We start from the raw sequence: 17807 nt of genomic DNA, 5'->3' as shown, positions 1-17807 counted from the left end.
ACTTACACTTTCGACACGAATAAAACGTTTCTAGTTCTTCTTATGCATAATATAACACACCAACAAATAAATGCAAAATATTTTTTATTATTTTTTTATGAACTCAATCGTAACCGTATCAATGCAAAGATCTCCTCCTTGTCACATCCTTCCTTTACAACTCCGCATGCGCGTGAGAATGAAGCTGAGCCTGAATCCCCCCCTTGATCCTCCTCCCGAAGTCAGCATCCACACTGGAAAAATTCTTGATCGCCCTCTCTTGCAAAAACTCCGACGCGTTCTTCAGACACATGACGATATTATTAATCAAGCGCCCCCTCTCGGCAGGATTGAGCACTTTCTGATACAACAATCTGGCTTGTGTGAAATTATCTTCGTCTCCGTTGTCGTACCTGGACGCGTTCCCCACCACCGGCAGTACCGGAGATAACCCCCTGGCTCTGGTGTCCGATTCCGGCCCCCCAAAGCTATTGGGGTGGTAGTTGGGTGCGCCCCCTTGGCTGTCCAACGTGCCGTACCCGTCCCTGCTGTAATTGTGCAGCTTAAAGGGTCTGTTGACCGGTAATTGCAAGTTATTGGTCCCCAAACGGTATCTGTGAGTGTCTCCGTAGTTGAAGAGACGGCCTTGGAGCATCCTGTCCGGGGAGGGCTCTATCCCTGGGATCAGATGCGCCGGATCGAACCCCATCTGTTCTACTTCGGCGAAGTAGTTCTTGGGGTTCCTGTTGAAGACGATTTTTCCCACGGGAATGAGAGGGTACTCTGCGTGCAGCCACACTTTGGTCACGTCGAAGGGGTCGTACGGAGAGGCGGCGGCCTGCTCGGGGGTCATGATCTGGAGGTAGAGGCTCCAGGAGGGGTAGTTTCCTGAAGCTATGGCGTTGTAGAGGTCTCTGATGAGGTAGTCGGGGTCTTCCCCGGAGATTCTTGTGGCCTGGTCCGCGTCCAAATTACCGATTCCTTGGTCGGTCTTGTAATGGAACTTGCAGTAGTAGAAGCTTCCGTAGTCGTTGACCAAAGCGAAGGTGTTGGAGCCGTAGCCGTGCATGCGGCGGTAGCTGTTGGGGATGCCTTCGGCAAAGAAATACCCAGCTCAAGTACCACACGGGGGTACCAAACGACCCCTACCACTTACCTCTATCCGAGAAGAAGATCAGAACCTGGTGCGTGGTCTCAGGCCTCAAGGACACCATGTCCCAGAACATGTCCCAATCCCTGAGGTGCGTCACGGGGTTCCTCTTCAAAACGTGGATAAAACTTGGAAACAAAATCGAATCTCGTACGAAGAAGATCGGAGTGTTGTTCCCCACCAAATCCCAGATCCCGTCTTCGGTGTAGAACTTCAAAGCGAACCCCCGAATGTCCCTCACCGTATCCGGATACCCCATCTCCCCCGCCACTTGCGAGAACCTCACCGCCACCGGCGTTTTCTTCCCTAATTTGGAAAACACCTTCGCCGCCGTGTACTGAGTGACGTCGTGGGTGACCTCGAAGTATCCGAACGCTCCGGCCCCTTTCGCGTGGACCACCCTCTCCGGGATTCGCTCCCGGCTGAAGTGGGCGAGTTCGTCGATCAGGACCCAGTCTTGGAACAGAGTGGTTCCTCTTTTACCCACCGTGAGAGTGGCGTCCTTGTACCCCACGGGATTGCCAGAATTCGTGGTTACCGAGGGTTTATCCTCGTCCTGCAACGATACTTCTTTTGCAACAATAACGCAAACACCACCAGGTGGATTACCTCCAGTTTCTTGACGTGCTCGAGGAGCTGATTGGCTGCGGGTTCGCGAATGTTGTAGTGAGGCATTTTGAATGACTCAATTCTGAGCGAAACCGTTATTTTATAGAAAGGATTATCAAAAATCAACTGGAAAACAAATGACCAATGATTTTTTATGGGGAACGCTTGTTTGGGGTTTTATCTCTTGTGGGATGATGCGGAATTTTTTTTTTGCCACGCCGTTGACAATCTGAATGTAATGTATTGTTGTTTGGTGATGTAAAAAAACAAAAACACTCCCGTGGGTCAACGAAACGGAACAAAACAACCGCAAATTTAAATCGGATAAGTTTTTGTTTTCGTAAACATCTAGAGGGCAACAAACTCTACACAGAGTTGCAATTAAATTGGCATAAGGGGTGGCTGTGGAAATTCAAATTTTTGTTGGCAGCCATGTGTATACCCTGCTTGCAGTGTTTTTGTATTTCTTTATTTACAGTACTGCATGTCACTAAATTATTGTCAATTTCGACAGTTAAAATCACATTTAAGTATGTTTATTGTTTTCAACTGTCATAAATTCTCATTTTTCTCCTTTGTAAACTGCCTCTTAACTGCCCTAAAGCAAAATGAGCAGATAACAAACCGTTGCCCTGGACAACACATTCAACGTTACATTTCTGACAGGTCTTGAAAAATTTGTCAAAACTGTCAATAGCAAATGCGAAACCATTTTTAAAAGATTTGGAAGCTTCAGGGACGTCGTTTCAAACAATAAATTTTTTTATGCAACTCGTTTCTGGGTAAATTGGGCTTTTCTAATTGCCCTCGAAGCCTTAAAACCCTCGCTACGCTCGTGTTTTAATCTTGTCCCTCGGGCAATTAGAAAAGCCCAATTTACACAGAAACTCGTTGCATAAATAACTGATAATTTATAAATTTGTATCTTAATCAAATTGATTAATATTAATTATAAATTATAATTGATTGTCATAACCATATGGTGACAAAAGTGACAGATCTAGTTACTTTTTGTGTAAAGTACCTTTCACATCTACAGCGCTGTTTACAAGATCAGGGCCTACTCTTATGCTAATTTCATTGAAAAGAAATTTTTCCATGATCATTGAATTTCAGTGGTCTTTGCTCATTGAAAATAGTGAGCAAAGATGGCAATTGAATCACCAGTGAGGAAAAATATTTTCTCACTAGTGAGCAAAGTGTAATGTTTTGCGAGTTTGTCGACAGAGGGCCTTCAAATATGTTGTAGTGAGAATTTTTTAAATCTGTTTTTAAAATACTTTCTGAATAGCTAAATAAATAAATAAATAAATAACTAAAGCTAGTTTTATTTTTGACTTATTTAAATTTTTAACCTATTATTTAGATTAAAACTGACGAAAAAAACGTGAAATTGCTTTGGGTAAACTTCTGGAAAAATTCATGCAAATTGCATCATGTGTTGGTATCTCTGAGTAAACTAAAATCAGTAAACCAATCACAAACACGCAACGCCTAACAACATAACCTCTTTTGTTGGTTACAATGAAAATTTGAATGATTTTGGTACCACTGTAACCTAAACGCATTTCCGGTTGTCAGCTTTGACAGCCTTGACAGGCAAATTGACATTTACCATCAAAGGTTAATTTTTGTAATAGGATAAACCACGGCCTCCTAGATATAACGATAGACTTTTAGTCTATCCGGCCGTGCGCATTCGTAGTTCAAGGCATTATTTTTGTTTTGAAGGGTGCGTTGCGGTACGGTGCACGATTGGTTGCCTACTAGCATTAATTTTTTTAACAATTTTTTTTTTTGCCATTTATGCAATTAGAAAACAAGAGCAACGGAAACTACACATTGTAAAATTTAATAAAAGAGGTACTGCAACGATTACCAAGGGTTTAATGTTTGATTTGAATTAAAAAAGTATGCAACCAATATTACACATTTTTGTGCTTTTGACTTCGTTTCAAAAGAGGGAGCTTAGGTATCCCCGTTAAATGTCATTTCGAAATCACAAACATTTTGCTGACGCGCAGGGCCGGATAAGAGACTTGTCTCTTGTCATATCTAGGTGGCCGTGGCATAAACATAACCGACATAACCTAAATTTTTTTTAATGTCGTGTCAAGTTAAAACATCCTGTCAGTGCCAATTGTGAGACAAAAAAATACCAATATTTTTAAACTGTTTCATTACCAACAGACTGAGTCATTGTTGATCACGCTGTAGTTATTTATGCAAGGAGTTTCTTTGTAAATTGGGCTTTTCCAATCTCCCGAGGGACAAGATTAAAACACGAGCGTAGCGAGGGTTTTAAGGCCTCGAGGGCTATTAGAAAACCCCAATTTACCCAGAAACGAGTTGCATACAAAATTTTATTGTTTGAAACGACGTCCCTGAAGCTTCCAAATCTTTTAAAAATGGTTTTCCATTTGCTTTTGACAGTTTTGACAAAATTTTCAAGAACTGTCAGAAATGTAACGTTGAATGTGTTGTCTAGGGCAACGGTTCGTTATCTGCTCATTTTGCTTTAGGGCAGTTAAGAGGCAGTTTACAAAGTAGAAAAATGAGAATTTATGACAATTGAAAACAATAAAACTGTTTTCGTGAGTTGGGCTAATTTTGTTGAAATTATTGTTTCAGTGATTTTAACAGTTATGAAAAATAGTGATGCAGATAGATAATGTATGTACAGTTTCCGTTAATATAACCTCATCTTGTATGACATTGGATAAGCATGCATTTGATTGTTTTTATACTATTGCACATTGACTTGGCAATTTTCAAAATTGCGCGACTATGAACTGTCAAAAAAATGTCACCTCTACCCCACTCACACAGTTGCCACATACATTTTCGTACATAGCTGCCATATTTATCCACAATCATTTTGAATCACCCAATACAAACGTTGGGGTACAGCAAAAAGAGTCGTTGTGTGGCAACATATAAATCAAAAAAAGAATGATGATTCGTTTTTGTTGTTCACTTTGTGAGTGACGTTTCCGACTTGTCAAACCCCCCAATTTTTCGTCTTCAAAAAGAAAATGGAAATTTGCCGTTGCGAAGAGTACAGACGGGTGGTAGAAAATTTCAAATTTTTCATTTGCGGCACAATGCACCACCTGGAACCTCGAGAACCTGTGCGAAAAAATCACACCGTCCTGTGGGTGAAAAACAGGATGACCCACGACAATCCCCGCTTCACCAAACCCGTAATCGTCCAGACGAAAATCTGCAAGTGCGAAGGACTCCGACCCAGACCTGAGATCGAAACGAAATGGATTCCCGTCCTTCCGGGCCTCATCTCCCAAAAAATCGTCAACGAAGACGCGAAGGACATGAAAATGTTGCTGGGTTAAATCAAACAAAACAACCACTCGGATTACAAAACGAAATTTCCTGCTTTTCCGCGAGCTTTCCCACGCTCCTGCTGCACCCGCATCCCTCCCGGCCCTCTCCTATGCACTCGGAGCTCCCATCCCGCATGCTTCCCTGTGATCCGAATCCGGCGATGAGCTCCCACGCCTCCGACGGTTTATCACGAGCTTAAGCTCGCGCTAACCCTCCCTTCCGCACACGTAATCCGCTCGATAACTGCAGACGGCGTCGCGACGCCCTCGCCGTTCCTGCGGTCCTGCTAGGTGAGACGCCGCTCGCGTGAAAGCACCGCTGAAAACGCGACGCTTTCAGTTTTCACCGGCGACACCTGTTGAATGGCGGCGGACGCCGTTGCAGCGCCCCGAAATAGAAGCGACCGGGTGGGGGTGGCGGCGCGTGGGGGGAACGCCACGGAGTCGGTCCAGAACCACGACTCCCACTTTATTTGGCTTCGGTGTTTGTTTAAAAAGGAATAATGGAAAAAAAAGGAAAGAGAGATGAAGGGGAAAACGCGTAATAAAATAATCCTGGCAAAACAAAATTTTTACGAACTGTCATGAAGAAATTTAATAAAATTAATGATCTTAAGATTAATGCTTCAGGGCTAAATTATTGTTAGAAGTAGTAAACTGAATTTTGCCACCTCTAATATACAAAGTGATCAAAAAGTAAACATCTATTATTATTACATATCTGATAATTGAGAAAATGTCTTTAATAATCAAAAGCAACATTTTACATTCGTAGGAATGGCTTATTTACCAGCTTTATTGCCAAATGCGGCGCCACTGGTAAGCAGATTTTTCGCTGAAATGTCAAAGACACGTCAATTTTAAAGCAACGGAGTGCTGTTGTTAACCTTGAACTGTAATTATAAGCTACAATTATCTCAGAATAAGTGGTAAAATGGGTTTTACCATTGAAGATAAAGCATTAATTATTAACAATTACATAATTAATTAATAACAAATTTTTCAAGAGACCAATAAAACGACTGTATAGCAAGTATACATAAATGCGTACGATCAAGCTAAGAAAGACGTTTAGATAAATCAAAAGGTGAGGTATATAGCACTCTTGATTTGTTTTCTTGTTGATCACTTTGTAGATTGTAAAAAAAACATTATACAGGGTGTATCCGAATTCGACCGACAAACTTTCAGGGCAGATTCTATGATCAAAAATAAGCATAAAACTCTTTATACATATGGGGTCAAAAATGCTTAGTTTGCGAGATAATCGACTAAAAATTTCTACCAGCAACAAAAGGAATTGGGTGGAATTTTTTGATGAAACGTACAAAAATAAAAAAGAGCTCTGTACAATTAACAAAAATTGTCAATATTTCGCCCCCCTGTTCAATGCACAGATAACCCCATAAAATCCAAGGAATTCAGATCGTAATTGTTTTTACGTTTTTTTCTTATTATCTCGCAAACTAAACGTTTTTGACCCCATATGTATTAAGAGTTTTATGCTTATTTTTGATCGTAGAATCTACCCTGAAAGTTTGTCGGTCAAATTCGGATTCACCCTGTAGAAAATATGTTGCTCATAAAGAGATCATCTTACTTTGATAAATTACGACTACATAGTGGTTCTATAATTAATTATAACCAGTATGTATCTTTACTCGCTACATCTGCAAACTATTAACAGTTTTAATCTGAGCTGGGGCACGTGTTAAGCGTCAACATCCTCCGTGTAAATTAACAGCAAATTAATAACACAAAAAAAAATCAAAAAAATAATCAGATAATAAACAGAATATGTCAGTTTGCAGTTTCAAGTTTTTGAAAAAAAAAACGTGTCGAAAAAGAACAAGAAAAAAATGTGAAAAGCAAAACACCCAATTGAAAAATGAGGACAAAACCGAAAACGTCAGTGTGATTTTTTTGAGATCTCCAAAAAAGTGTCAAATTTGAATTTTGGAAAATGAATCGAAAATTTCCTCGTCTGCGATTACTCCTGTTTTGTGCAATTTGAAAACGACACTTTTCGCATTTCCCAACTAAACGTTTTAATCGTAGCCGCCGTGGCAATCCCCGCCGTCGGCGGCGAGCAGGGCCCCAGCAACGGCGACGTGCGCCCCTTGCCGCCTCGGTCGTCACTTCCGCGAAAAAAGAAAACAACCCCAAGCGCAAAAACAACGGTGGGCGAGCGCTATCGGAAATCATTGGGGAAATTGATTGGCACCGGGACCCCGGCCACGCGCCCTCTATTCGGTTGAAAATATTGGAAAGGAACAGGGCGGTAGGAAGGTGGGGTGGTGGATTTTGGGACCCGCCGGTATCAGCCGGAGGGTTATCGGAAATCGTTGCCGAAAAGGCGCTGGCCGCGCCAATGGAGGAGGAGGCCGTTCGGGGCCGCCAAACCGGAGTATCGGAAAATGACAGGGTTACATCGAGGAGAAGGGGACGGACGTCGATGGATTTGTTGGGGACGGCGGCGCGTGTTTTGTTTATTGTTAAATTGATCAAGTGTGGGGCGGCGGTGGCAGGAGGCGAGGTGTGATCATTGCGGTCTCGAAGTGGCATTCTTCTTTGCTTGTTTATTTGTTTTTCTTGTTTCAACAGAAAATTCGAAAATTCTCCAAGGACGTTCGTCTTTCGGAACCCAAAATGTGTCCTTGGTTCGAAAAATGGAATAGTTTTTGCGTTTCTTCACTAGTATCGAACTGAATGATTATTAAAAAAATTAAATCTAAAGAATTCGTTGGGATTAACATTCAAAAATTTGTCTTTTGGGCGTCTAAAATTTACCTCAAATGTTAAAAATTGTAAATTTAAAAATAAAGTCAGAATCTTATTTGTTACATTGTGGTTCCATATGCAGAAAATATGCTTGATTAATTCCCATACACATACATCAAACGTGCGTGTTCAGCCAATCAGAGTGCTTGCTTTCATCCAATCACAAATGTTTATCGTGGTTAAAACATCCTGCTACTCTGTCATCTGTCAAAAGTGATTAAAATTGCATGCTACTCCTGTCAGATTTTCAAGTTGTTTTTAATAATTGAGTTTTTAATAACTGTAAGTATTATAAATAAATAATTAACGTTAAAGTTTGTGCTCTGGAATTAATCTTGCCAAAAATAACACAACCTGATTTTTTATATCTGATAAATTTCCCAATTTTCACTTAAACATTTTTGCTTTAGACAATTTTACTCGTTGATATTTGGCCCTTTTTATTCAAAGATTAAACCCTCGAGCTAAAGCTCTCGGGTCTAACCAGAATAAAAATGCCCAAATTCAACTCGTACAATTGTCAAAGCAAAAAGTTTTCGTAAAATTGAAAAATTTATCCGATAAAAAATTAGGTCTTGGTATTAAAAAATACTTTATTTCATATCACAAAAAGGCTACAAAGGGCTACAAATTATTTTAAAAAATTGTATATTATATCATTAAGAGTAAAAGCGAGTCTTTTTGTGCTAAGCCCAGAGATTGAAGATAGAGACGAAGTCAAGGTCGGCAACTGGGCGAAGCACAAAAAGACCTTCTTTTGGTGTATCAAAAATGTGTCTTACAAATGTTCTTTTTTATTGAAAAATGTACTCCATTTTAGAATTAAATTCCTCGACCAAAGCAATAGAAATCAAAAATTTTGAGAGTGTACACAAAACGAGAAAAGTTGTTTCAAAAGTTAAAAAATGTTAAACCAAAAAATTGATTTTTCAATTGGAAAATAAACTCGTTTAAGTCGAAATATTCTAATTATTTTATTTTACTTGTAAGGAATTTAGATAGATTTTTGCATCTACCTACAATCCTACATTCATTAATTTTGACAATTTAATTCATGTATAAAAAATCTCATAAGGCGCTGTGATTTTGTCACTTTGACAGCGGATAAAAGTTTGCCCTAACTTTTATCCGGCAAATCAGGTAACTTATACCTTTAGTTGCTAGGCATCTAATACCTTTAATACCAAATAAAAAAATTAAATTTGTATTGTTCATTCATTAAATTGTCTCGCCGAATTACACTCGAGATTTCATTTAGTCAGGAAAAATATTTATTTGCAACTCAAACTAATTGCTTGACAATTAGACTCGAAAAATTGCTAAGCAATACGTTTTCGTTGCAAAAAATATTTATCCGACTAAATGAAACCTCTTGTGTAATTACAGTCGATTCTATACTCTGTTCACTTAAGTTGTATAATAAGAAAATTTTGTGCTTGCCTGGTATTGGACAAGACTAACAAACATGCAACGATTAAAAATAGAAATAGCATATCAACTCCACCATGTTCATTTCAGTGACAGTGTCGCACTTATTTAGGTCACAACCACCGTCCAAATCGTCATTCCTTGTTATTTACGCGATTTTTCTTGATTACGAATTTCAGGAGTATGTGACGCCGTTGATTTTTTTTTCTTAAAGGACTCCCTACCCGATACGGAGAATCTTTAACGATTGGCAACTCAGGGACTGACTGCACGTGATTATTACATTGCGCAAGTGAACGGAGTATAGGGCAAGGAAAATCAGATAAACGAAATGGCGCAAGCTGTTAAAAAGAGCGAGAAAAAAACGAATTCCATGAATCGAATGTTTTATTTCTGTAATTCTATAAAACACTACAATACTCATGAAGTAGGCTGAAGACTTCTGTCAGATTTCTTCATACATCGAGATGCTGTAACAACTTTGACACCAACGAAATCACAACAAATGTACAAAAATTTTACCTCGCACTTTACCGCACTAGTGCGGAAAAGTATGTCACTACAACATTCAAAAGAATGTCAGAAACTTTGACATTATGCACTGAAAGTGGATAAATTGTAGATTTTTAAAATTCACTGTTAATTTAGGTTAACATTTAATATTTCAAACAGATCTAACAAAATATAGGAATTAAATACAGTAGTCTCGCCTACAAAAATTTTAAATTCCTTTAATGTGTGGGGTGCATCATTACTACAAGACTAAACAACATCTGTCCAAGAAATGATCCTGGTGGTACACCGCGAATGACAACGAGCGCGAAGTAACTAAATTTAGACAGATAAAACTGTATTTTATATTTTTTGAGCTACAATTTTTTTTAATTGCTTTTAGTCTTCTACGTTGTCAAACAACCTCGTATGTAAAATTTCGACACATTTTAAAAATACACCTGTATACCATATTTTATAAAACGTACACCAATGCGGTTTCCTTGTTTTAAAGCATATTTCCTGTTGGTTACTTCGCATTGGCGTACATTTTATAAAACATGATACCTATACAGGGTGTATTTTTAAAATGTGCCGAGATTTTACCTACAAAGTTGTAGGACAACATAGAAGACTAAAAGCAATTAAAAAAAATTGTAGCTCAAAAAATAAATGTCATTTTATTTTTTGACATAGGATTTTTTAGATATTTTTTCCGAGTTCTACATGAAGCCAGTAGTTCGTGGTTAAAATATCTGTACAACTTTCAATAACACCCTGTATAAAATAAACAAGAGAAACATTTTACATTCCTAAGAATGGGTAATTTACAAGCTTTCTTTCCCAACCCGACGCCACTGATAAGCAGATTTTTCGTTGAAATGTCAAACAAACGTCAGTTTTAAAGCAACGGTATTGATGTTAACCTTGAAAATAGTTTTCGATTTCGGCAAAACATTTATCCCAGAATAAGTGGTAAAATGAGTTTTATATTGAAGATATTAATTAATTAATTAAATGATTAATTAATAGATTTTTAGAGAGGTAGGCAACCAATAAAACGACTGTGTACGATTAAGCTAAGAAAGACGTTTCGATAAAACAAAAGATGAGGTAGCACTCGTGATTTGTTTTCTTGTTGATCACTCTGTATAATTGGCAAAATGTGTCGAAATTAAATTTGAATCGTGACATTTATTTGTCGATTGGCCGAATGTGACAGATTTGACAAAAACAAAAAGGCAAAGCTGTTCTGTGCAGATATAGTCCAATTTTTACCCTTTTGCGATGACGTCATTATCTAGTAACTTTACTTTGAGCTAGGATCAGAAACAAATTTGAATTGATCATAAATAACTATAAATGTGTCAAATTTGTTGACAATTGCTTCGAAAGGTTATGTTTGTAATCAATGTAATAAGTGAAATAAATTAAAAATTGTCAAATTGACAGAAGCATAAAATAACCTCAAAGTGACCATCAATAAATAAACGCGCCTTTTTTTTTGTTTTTTTTCTGTTTCTGTCGTTTCAATAAAGAGAAAGCGAGGAAGGAAATCGTGACGTCACGTCAAAAGGGTAAAAATTGGACTATAGCACAGTGCAGTTTTTTAATTTGAGTACTGCCCGCGTAATTAAAATCCATTCAAAAATCAAAAAACCACCTACGTCGCATTTTCCTCAATAATTACTATGGGGAACGCTGTTTAGTGTAAAATTTGGTGAGAATTGTAATTTTGAGGTTAAGTGTTTATTAATGTCTTGTTTTTCTGGGCATGTTTAAGTAAAAATAATAAGAATCAATAAATAAATGAAACGTGCTGCTAATAAAACAATATGAACGGAATTCCAAGCAATTGAATTTTATTTTGAATCAAATAAATGTCATAATTTATAGTTACCAACATAGTATGAAAAAATATCTACCTAGGGTTTTTTAAATTTTACCAACCTAAAGCAACAGGTGGTGGTTTTTTGATTTTTGAATGGACTTTATTCCTATCACGTTTTTAGTCACGAACATGTTTTTCAGTTATTTTCAGCGCAGAAATAAATTGTTTCATTCGATATTACTCAAGCTTTTCCCACCTCGTTACGTTAACAAGAACGTCATAAAAAAGCTGCACACTCGGTACATCATCCGATTCTCGTGTGTCAATCGATATTCCCATTTCCTCCGAAAAGACACCAACCTTTCTTTACTGGCGGAAACCAGCACGCACCTACATAATGAGTAATGGACATTGTTTACGTTTTGCGGTAGATCAACAACAGTCGATAAGACACCGGTCATCACACTTCCGGCAATCGTCGACGACTTAAAAATCAAAACGACACCAATTCAAAAATCCGTCCACACGATCCATCGAGATCCGACCACACCGTGTACGCCAATTCTGCATTGAATTTAAAATTTCCTTTTTAAACTGGTACGACACCCACCCGCGCGTATCAATGCCCACTTGAAATGTTATCGCTCTTGGACCAGATGTCCGAACACGGAAAAATCCTTCCATCTGGAGAGAAACGGCGCAGAAAACGACGACGGTTCGAGTGTTAAAAATTTTTGTCCGAAAAAAATCGCACCCACCTCCGCGCTCCTCTTCGCTTCCGGGTTGGGTCGCTGGTGAGGCCGGCGAGTCCGAGAGGCGCCTTTTGGCGTGAGAGTGTGAGCCGTTTTGCGGCCTCTCCGTCCGTAGATACCCCCAAACCCGTCGTTTTTCATGTCGCCCTGGTTCTCGACAATCCTTATATTTTATCCCGGAGGGGCCTCCGAGGTCTTCGTTGTCGCCACTGTGCCGTCGAAGGGTGATTCCATTATGTTCTTGCCGATCTCTTCGCATTCATGGAATCCTGCTGAGGTGTTGACGTCATGTGCTAGCAGTTTCCCACGCCTGCCGGGGCAAAAAAGGAAAATCAACAGACCGCCGCGGTGGTGGGAAGGATCGATGCCGCTCTTGGAGAAATGAAAAAGGATCGAGTGGTGCGGCGGTTCGGTGGGAAAAAACGTGACGGGTGGAGGACTGGAGGAAGGAAGTGGGGGAAAAATCGACAAAAAAAAATAAAGCGTGAAATGTAACGAAAAAAGAAAATGAAAATACATATCTATTTCGAAATTTCTTTGTGGATTCTCTTATTCGCAAATTTTTTTGTATTGACTTTTAAAAAGAGCTAAACAAAAAATACTACACTCTATTACTCATCATATCAAATATTTTTTGGCAAATTAAAATATTAATTAATCAATATTAATTAAATGAACAAATTGATGCACATGTATTTGTTATAATTATAAACTAATATTTTATTTGTGTTATGTTGTTAGCTGCAGAAGTGCAGAAGCTAACTAACATGTGATGGTGGTAATTTTCCATGATTTTTAAAAATTATTATAAATAATTGAATAAATAAATAAAAAACAAAGCAATGTGTTACAAACCCTCATGGGAATCTTACCCTTTTTTAAAATCCTGGGCTGGGGAGGGGTTGTAAACCGTCAATTGTTTTGCTTTTTTAAAGTGTAGATTGACAGTTGTAATTAGAGAATGTTGACAGCTAACCTAAAATTTATAAACAAAAAATCTCCGTGTTTTTTGTCTTTCTTTGGAATCTTTTACATTAAAAATAGAATAACAAGCGATTCCTATTCTCGAAGCAAATATCTAAGGGGATCCTTTGCTGAAAACAATCATGTGCGGTTTAAACATAAACAAATGTCATTCGTGTCAAACGGCGGGAAATTCAAACTTTACACTGTTTACTTTATTCAACGCCTACTCAGCCCAGGTTTTCACGCATCGCATGATATACAGGGTGATTTACGAGGAATAATGAGCCCGATGGAATAGAAAATGCAACCCACAATACATTGGAACAAAATGCCGGACATCGAAGCGGTAAATGTCCGGGTTTTTCTCCTGATGAATTGCGGGTTGCATTTTCTATTCCATCGGGCTCATTATTCCTCGTAAATCACCCTGTATATTTAGCTTCGACGGAAATGATCCCAACTTGGTATCGCAATTCTCGGAAGAGAATTATTTGAAGCAAAAAGCGATGTAATAATTATTTAGTGAGAAAAAATTCTTCATTTAAAAAATCATGTGGAGTCCTTTTGAGTCGTTGGGGTCATTGATTGAGAAAAGAAAATTAGGTAAGAAGACCAAAAGGGTTTCAAGATTATCAAAATATTTGTTCACCGGGTGCTTTTAAAGAAATACTTGGCGTTAAAGAGTAGATTGTGAACGCACCACTCGTCCGTCTGCAGAGTAAAAACACAAACAATGCAAAAGTGAGGTTAGATTAAACAGCTGATCCGTGATCTGTATTCTGTGGTGCGTTCACAATCGACTCTTCAATGCCAACTTTGAGGATAAATTTAAATGAACACCCGATATAAAATAGTATCTTAAAATATAAGTTGCAGAAGGCGAGTTGAGGAACAAATGAGTGCGTGAAGGACCTTCTGCAACGAATCTTTTATACTATTTTTTCTATTTTGCCGGTTTATACCATTTTATAAATAAAAAAATAAAAAATTTAAATGTAGGGAATTTTGCGGCGGTTGGTGACATTTTTTATGTCGCATAATATTAGTCGGCTGTGAAAAAAATGAATTTAAAACGTCAGATTTTTTAAATTTTCGTATTTTATGTTTGAAAATGAATGCTGAAGAAAGTTTATCACTAACGCCGCCGCAAATTAGGCAAATTGCACAAAAGACGTTAGAAAATTTACTGCCGGAGAAGTCCAAATCCCAGAATGAAAATTAAACGTTTTGTTCATTGTTATTTATTAATTTGCTTTGTTCGCTGCGAGATTTATTTTTTGACGTCTGTCAGTTGACACTTCACGCTACCAACATCAATACAGTAAATTTTACTAGTCTATTCTAACACGCCAACGACCTATTAAAGCACTCAAATGACGTCATTTGGGTGCTAGAATAGACTTATTCTAAACGCAAAATAGAAAAATTAATATTTAAAATAATATTGTGTGAACAGTAAATCTGTAAAAGTTCTAACAATAAGAGAATTTGTCGGTTACTCTTCAGTTCATTATCTTTCTGTTATCTATCCTCTAGATTTAAATATTTCTTTGTTACTTGTTATCGTTCATCAATGTAAGGTCGTTAACCTGTGCACACTGTTGTTAAAACCCAAAATTTTCCCATAACTCATTAGTCATATTTTCCGCAACCGCCCCCACACAGATTTTATCAATTTCCCTCGTTTTCGTGACAATTTGCATAAATACAACGATTTTGAAATAACGTGTCACAACTAGAGGTTGACACCAATTGCATTTCCGCTCGTGGGGTTGGGGTCCCACCACGTCCTTCGCCCTATGCATTCCTGGTACCTTGTTGACGTCATTTTCCAATAGCGCCTCCCACACGAACTCTTGCGACCCAGTTCAAGGCCCTATTTAGGTCAACGCTCCGCGACCGTCGAGGGATTTATTTTGTCTTAGCGCTGTCAACTCGCCCACCTCGGCGCTTTTCTGCGCTCCTGGTGAGATGTTGACGTCATGTAGCCGCGATGGTCGCCCCGATAGGGTCGTTGCTGCGGTACCTCTGCCACCGAGTCACGAACAAGACGTCAAAGTCTTGTCCTCCGAGCTAAAAGCGTGCGCGAAGTACGCGCGAAACGGGTTCGTCGAAATTAATTATTTCGAATTGAAGCCGCAAAGGACGCCATAACTGAAACTGGAGAAATGTCAAAATAGTTTAAAAAATACGTCAAGAAAATTAAGTCACTAGATTGACACGTGTGTTTGGGACGAATTATTTAATACAATCGTATTTATTTCCCTGCTAATCCTCATAATTAACCTGTTTTTTCTTGAAATGGAGCCACTGTTGACAGAGATAACTCATGATTCCCCAGACATATTACACTTGGCTTCAAAAAAAACGGGAACTGAAATTTGACCTAATGTGAATTGGAAATTTAATTTGTCAATTTATGTCTGTTTGACAGTAGTATTTCTGACACATAAGTGCAGTTTTTTAACCTAAATTCTAAAAAACCGTTTCAAACTATAAAAATTTAATAAAACCCGACAGAACTTTTTCTGACAGTTCCCGTTTTTTTTGAAGCCAACCGTACATCTTTATGTCATGAACAGCTTCCCACTCTTCCACAGATAAATTTCGTTGCCACTTTATTCTGTTTTCTGTTATTCAGAGCTGCAATGCAAAACTTGTCTCATTGTTGTACAGGGTTTTCATAAATGATTCGTGTCACAAGAAGGATGTGCCCCCTCTTTAATAAATGGAGTCACACTATGAAATCCTGTACCTATACTAGTTAGCAAAATGGACATAAGACACAATTATCCGGTGACTTTTGATGATTGAAATTATTTTTGTTCGGTTGACAACACATTTATGATTTTATATTGGTACACTTGACTGTCAAATTCAAATATGACAGTTCAAAAGTGAAAATAAATCATTGTATACACAGTTCACGTTGGATTGAGCATTGCTAAATTCGCGTTATGTTGTTTCCTGCATGTCACTATTTTAAGACAAAATCACAAAGCCAAAAATAAATTATTTGATCTTGAAATACCAGTCCATCCTGAATTTACTTTACATCTAGAATCTTAACCTAGAAAGCGAATCAGCATACAACTCTTTGTCAGAATAAAATTGACACATTTTTTGTCAGTTACGAGAAATAGGTTGGAATTATGTTCAAAATTCAGTGACATTTTTTAAAATTATTTGATAGGTATTGTCAAGTAGACATTTAATTGACAAATGAACAAAACCGAATTTACATTAGGAAAATTTCCTTTTCTCGTTTTTTTTTTGCAACCAACTGTACCAATTATGTATTCAGGAGTGGCAACCCACTAAGTATCTCTCTCATTAAGTCACCCGGTATTTCCAAATATAAAAACAAATCACAAAACAAAGTGTCAAAGCTTATTCCCAACATGAAATCTGAAAAAATACCAAAACTCCATCTTTTCAAGAACGACATAACGACCTTCACTTCTATTTATTTTTCCAATTGCTTCTTTTTCTATAATGTGACATATAGTGGTAGTTAATAAATCACAAAATAAAAATAAAAAACATATCTGCTCTCAACATAAAATTTAAAAACACAAAACCCCTAGAATTGATTTTGTCAAATCGATTGTTTAACAATCTTTGTACTTTGAAATAATATTCTTTTCTAGACGTGCCTTTTAATTTTAATTACGTTAATCTTCATTGTCTAAAAACCCTTCTTGTGACAATCTTCATTTTCCACAGTTTTTATCTGCTTCAACTTCCAGTTAGAAATGTTAGAATGTTAAAATAAGCACAGAATTAGCTATTTATTTATACAACAAGAGGTAAAAACCATACTTTTTATCACCAGGCATGAGAATTGTTCATTGAGATGAACAATACGCTGTGTTATAAAAAGACGCTTTTACCTCGTTTTATACAAGATTTCTATCGAATTTTGAAGACACTTTTCGTGGTGTTCGTTCGAACCTGCAAATTTGAACAAATGCCTTCGTCTTGAAACGTTTTTTTCTTTTTTCTATGGTCCATTCAAAAATCAAAAAACCACCACCTGTTGCTTTAGGTTGGTAAAATTTAAAAAACCCTAGGTAGTTATTTTTTCATACTATGTTGGTAACTATAAATTATGACATTTATTTGATTCAAATAAAATTCAATTGCTTTGAATTTCGTTCAAATTGTTTTAGTATTGCTTAGCAGGTTTCACTTATTTATTAATTCTTATTATTTTTACTTAAACATGCCCAGAATAGAATTCACACGAACCCCCGATAAATTCAAGTAATTTGACACTTAATAAACACTTAACCTCAAAATTACAATTCTCACCAAATTTTACACTAGATAGCATTGCCGATAGTAATTATCGAGAAAATGCGACGTTGGTGGTTTTTTGATTTTTTAATGGATTTTACGTGGGTGACGTCTGACTTTTATACCACAAAAGAAGCATCTTTCAGAGAGAAATCCGACAATGTAAAATTTAATGGCAA

General features: G+C 37.6%; 2 protein-coding genes across 2 annotated transcripts in view; one reads left to right on the top strand and one right to left on the bottom strand.

The window, feature by feature from the left end:
• The window catches only part of LOC138136464 (xaa-Pro aminopeptidase ApepP-like), a 47478-nt gene that overhangs the window by 21629 nt on the left and 8042 nt on the right, over window positions 1–17807 (top strand). The gene's annotated exons all lie outside the window — the stretch shown is intronic.
• LOC138136904 (catalase-like) lies at window positions 68–1895 on the bottom strand. Its single transcript, XM_069056218.1, has 3 exons — window positions 1739–1895; window positions 1136–1685; window positions 68–1071 (listed from the first exon to the last, which is right to left on the bottom strand). Exons 1-3 carry the CDS (start codon window positions 1802–1804, stop codon window positions 155–157), a joined length of 1533 nt encoding a protein of 510 aa, XP_068912319.1. The 5' UTR covers window positions 1805–1895; the 3' UTR covers window positions 68–154.

The sequence above is a fragment of the Tenebrio molitor genome, chromosome 8 (assembly GCF_963966145.1).
Source record: "Tenebrio molitor chromosome 8, icTenMoli1.1, whole genome shotgun sequence".
Classification (NCBI taxonomy): domain Eukaryota; kingdom Metazoa; phylum Arthropoda; class Insecta; order Coleoptera; family Tenebrionidae; genus Tenebrio; species Tenebrio molitor.
Note: the sequence above shows the minus strand (reverse complement) of the source record. Positions and strands in the feature narration are given on the sequence as shown.

Bases quoted from the DNA above. Each gene is read 5' to 3' on its own strand.
- LOC138136904 (XM_069056218.1), bottom strand. From the start codon at position 1,804: ATGCCTCACTACAACATTCGCGAACCCGCAGCCAATCAGCTCCTCGAG. The intron at 1,686-1,738 runs GTAATCCACCTG...GTATCGTTGCAG, and splicing joins AGCACGTCAAGAAACTGGAG to GACGAGGATAAACCCTCGGT. The intron at 1,072-1,135 runs GTAAGTGGTAGG...TCTTTGCCGAAG, and splicing joins GATCTTCTTCTCGGATAGAG to GCATCCCCAACAGCTACCGC.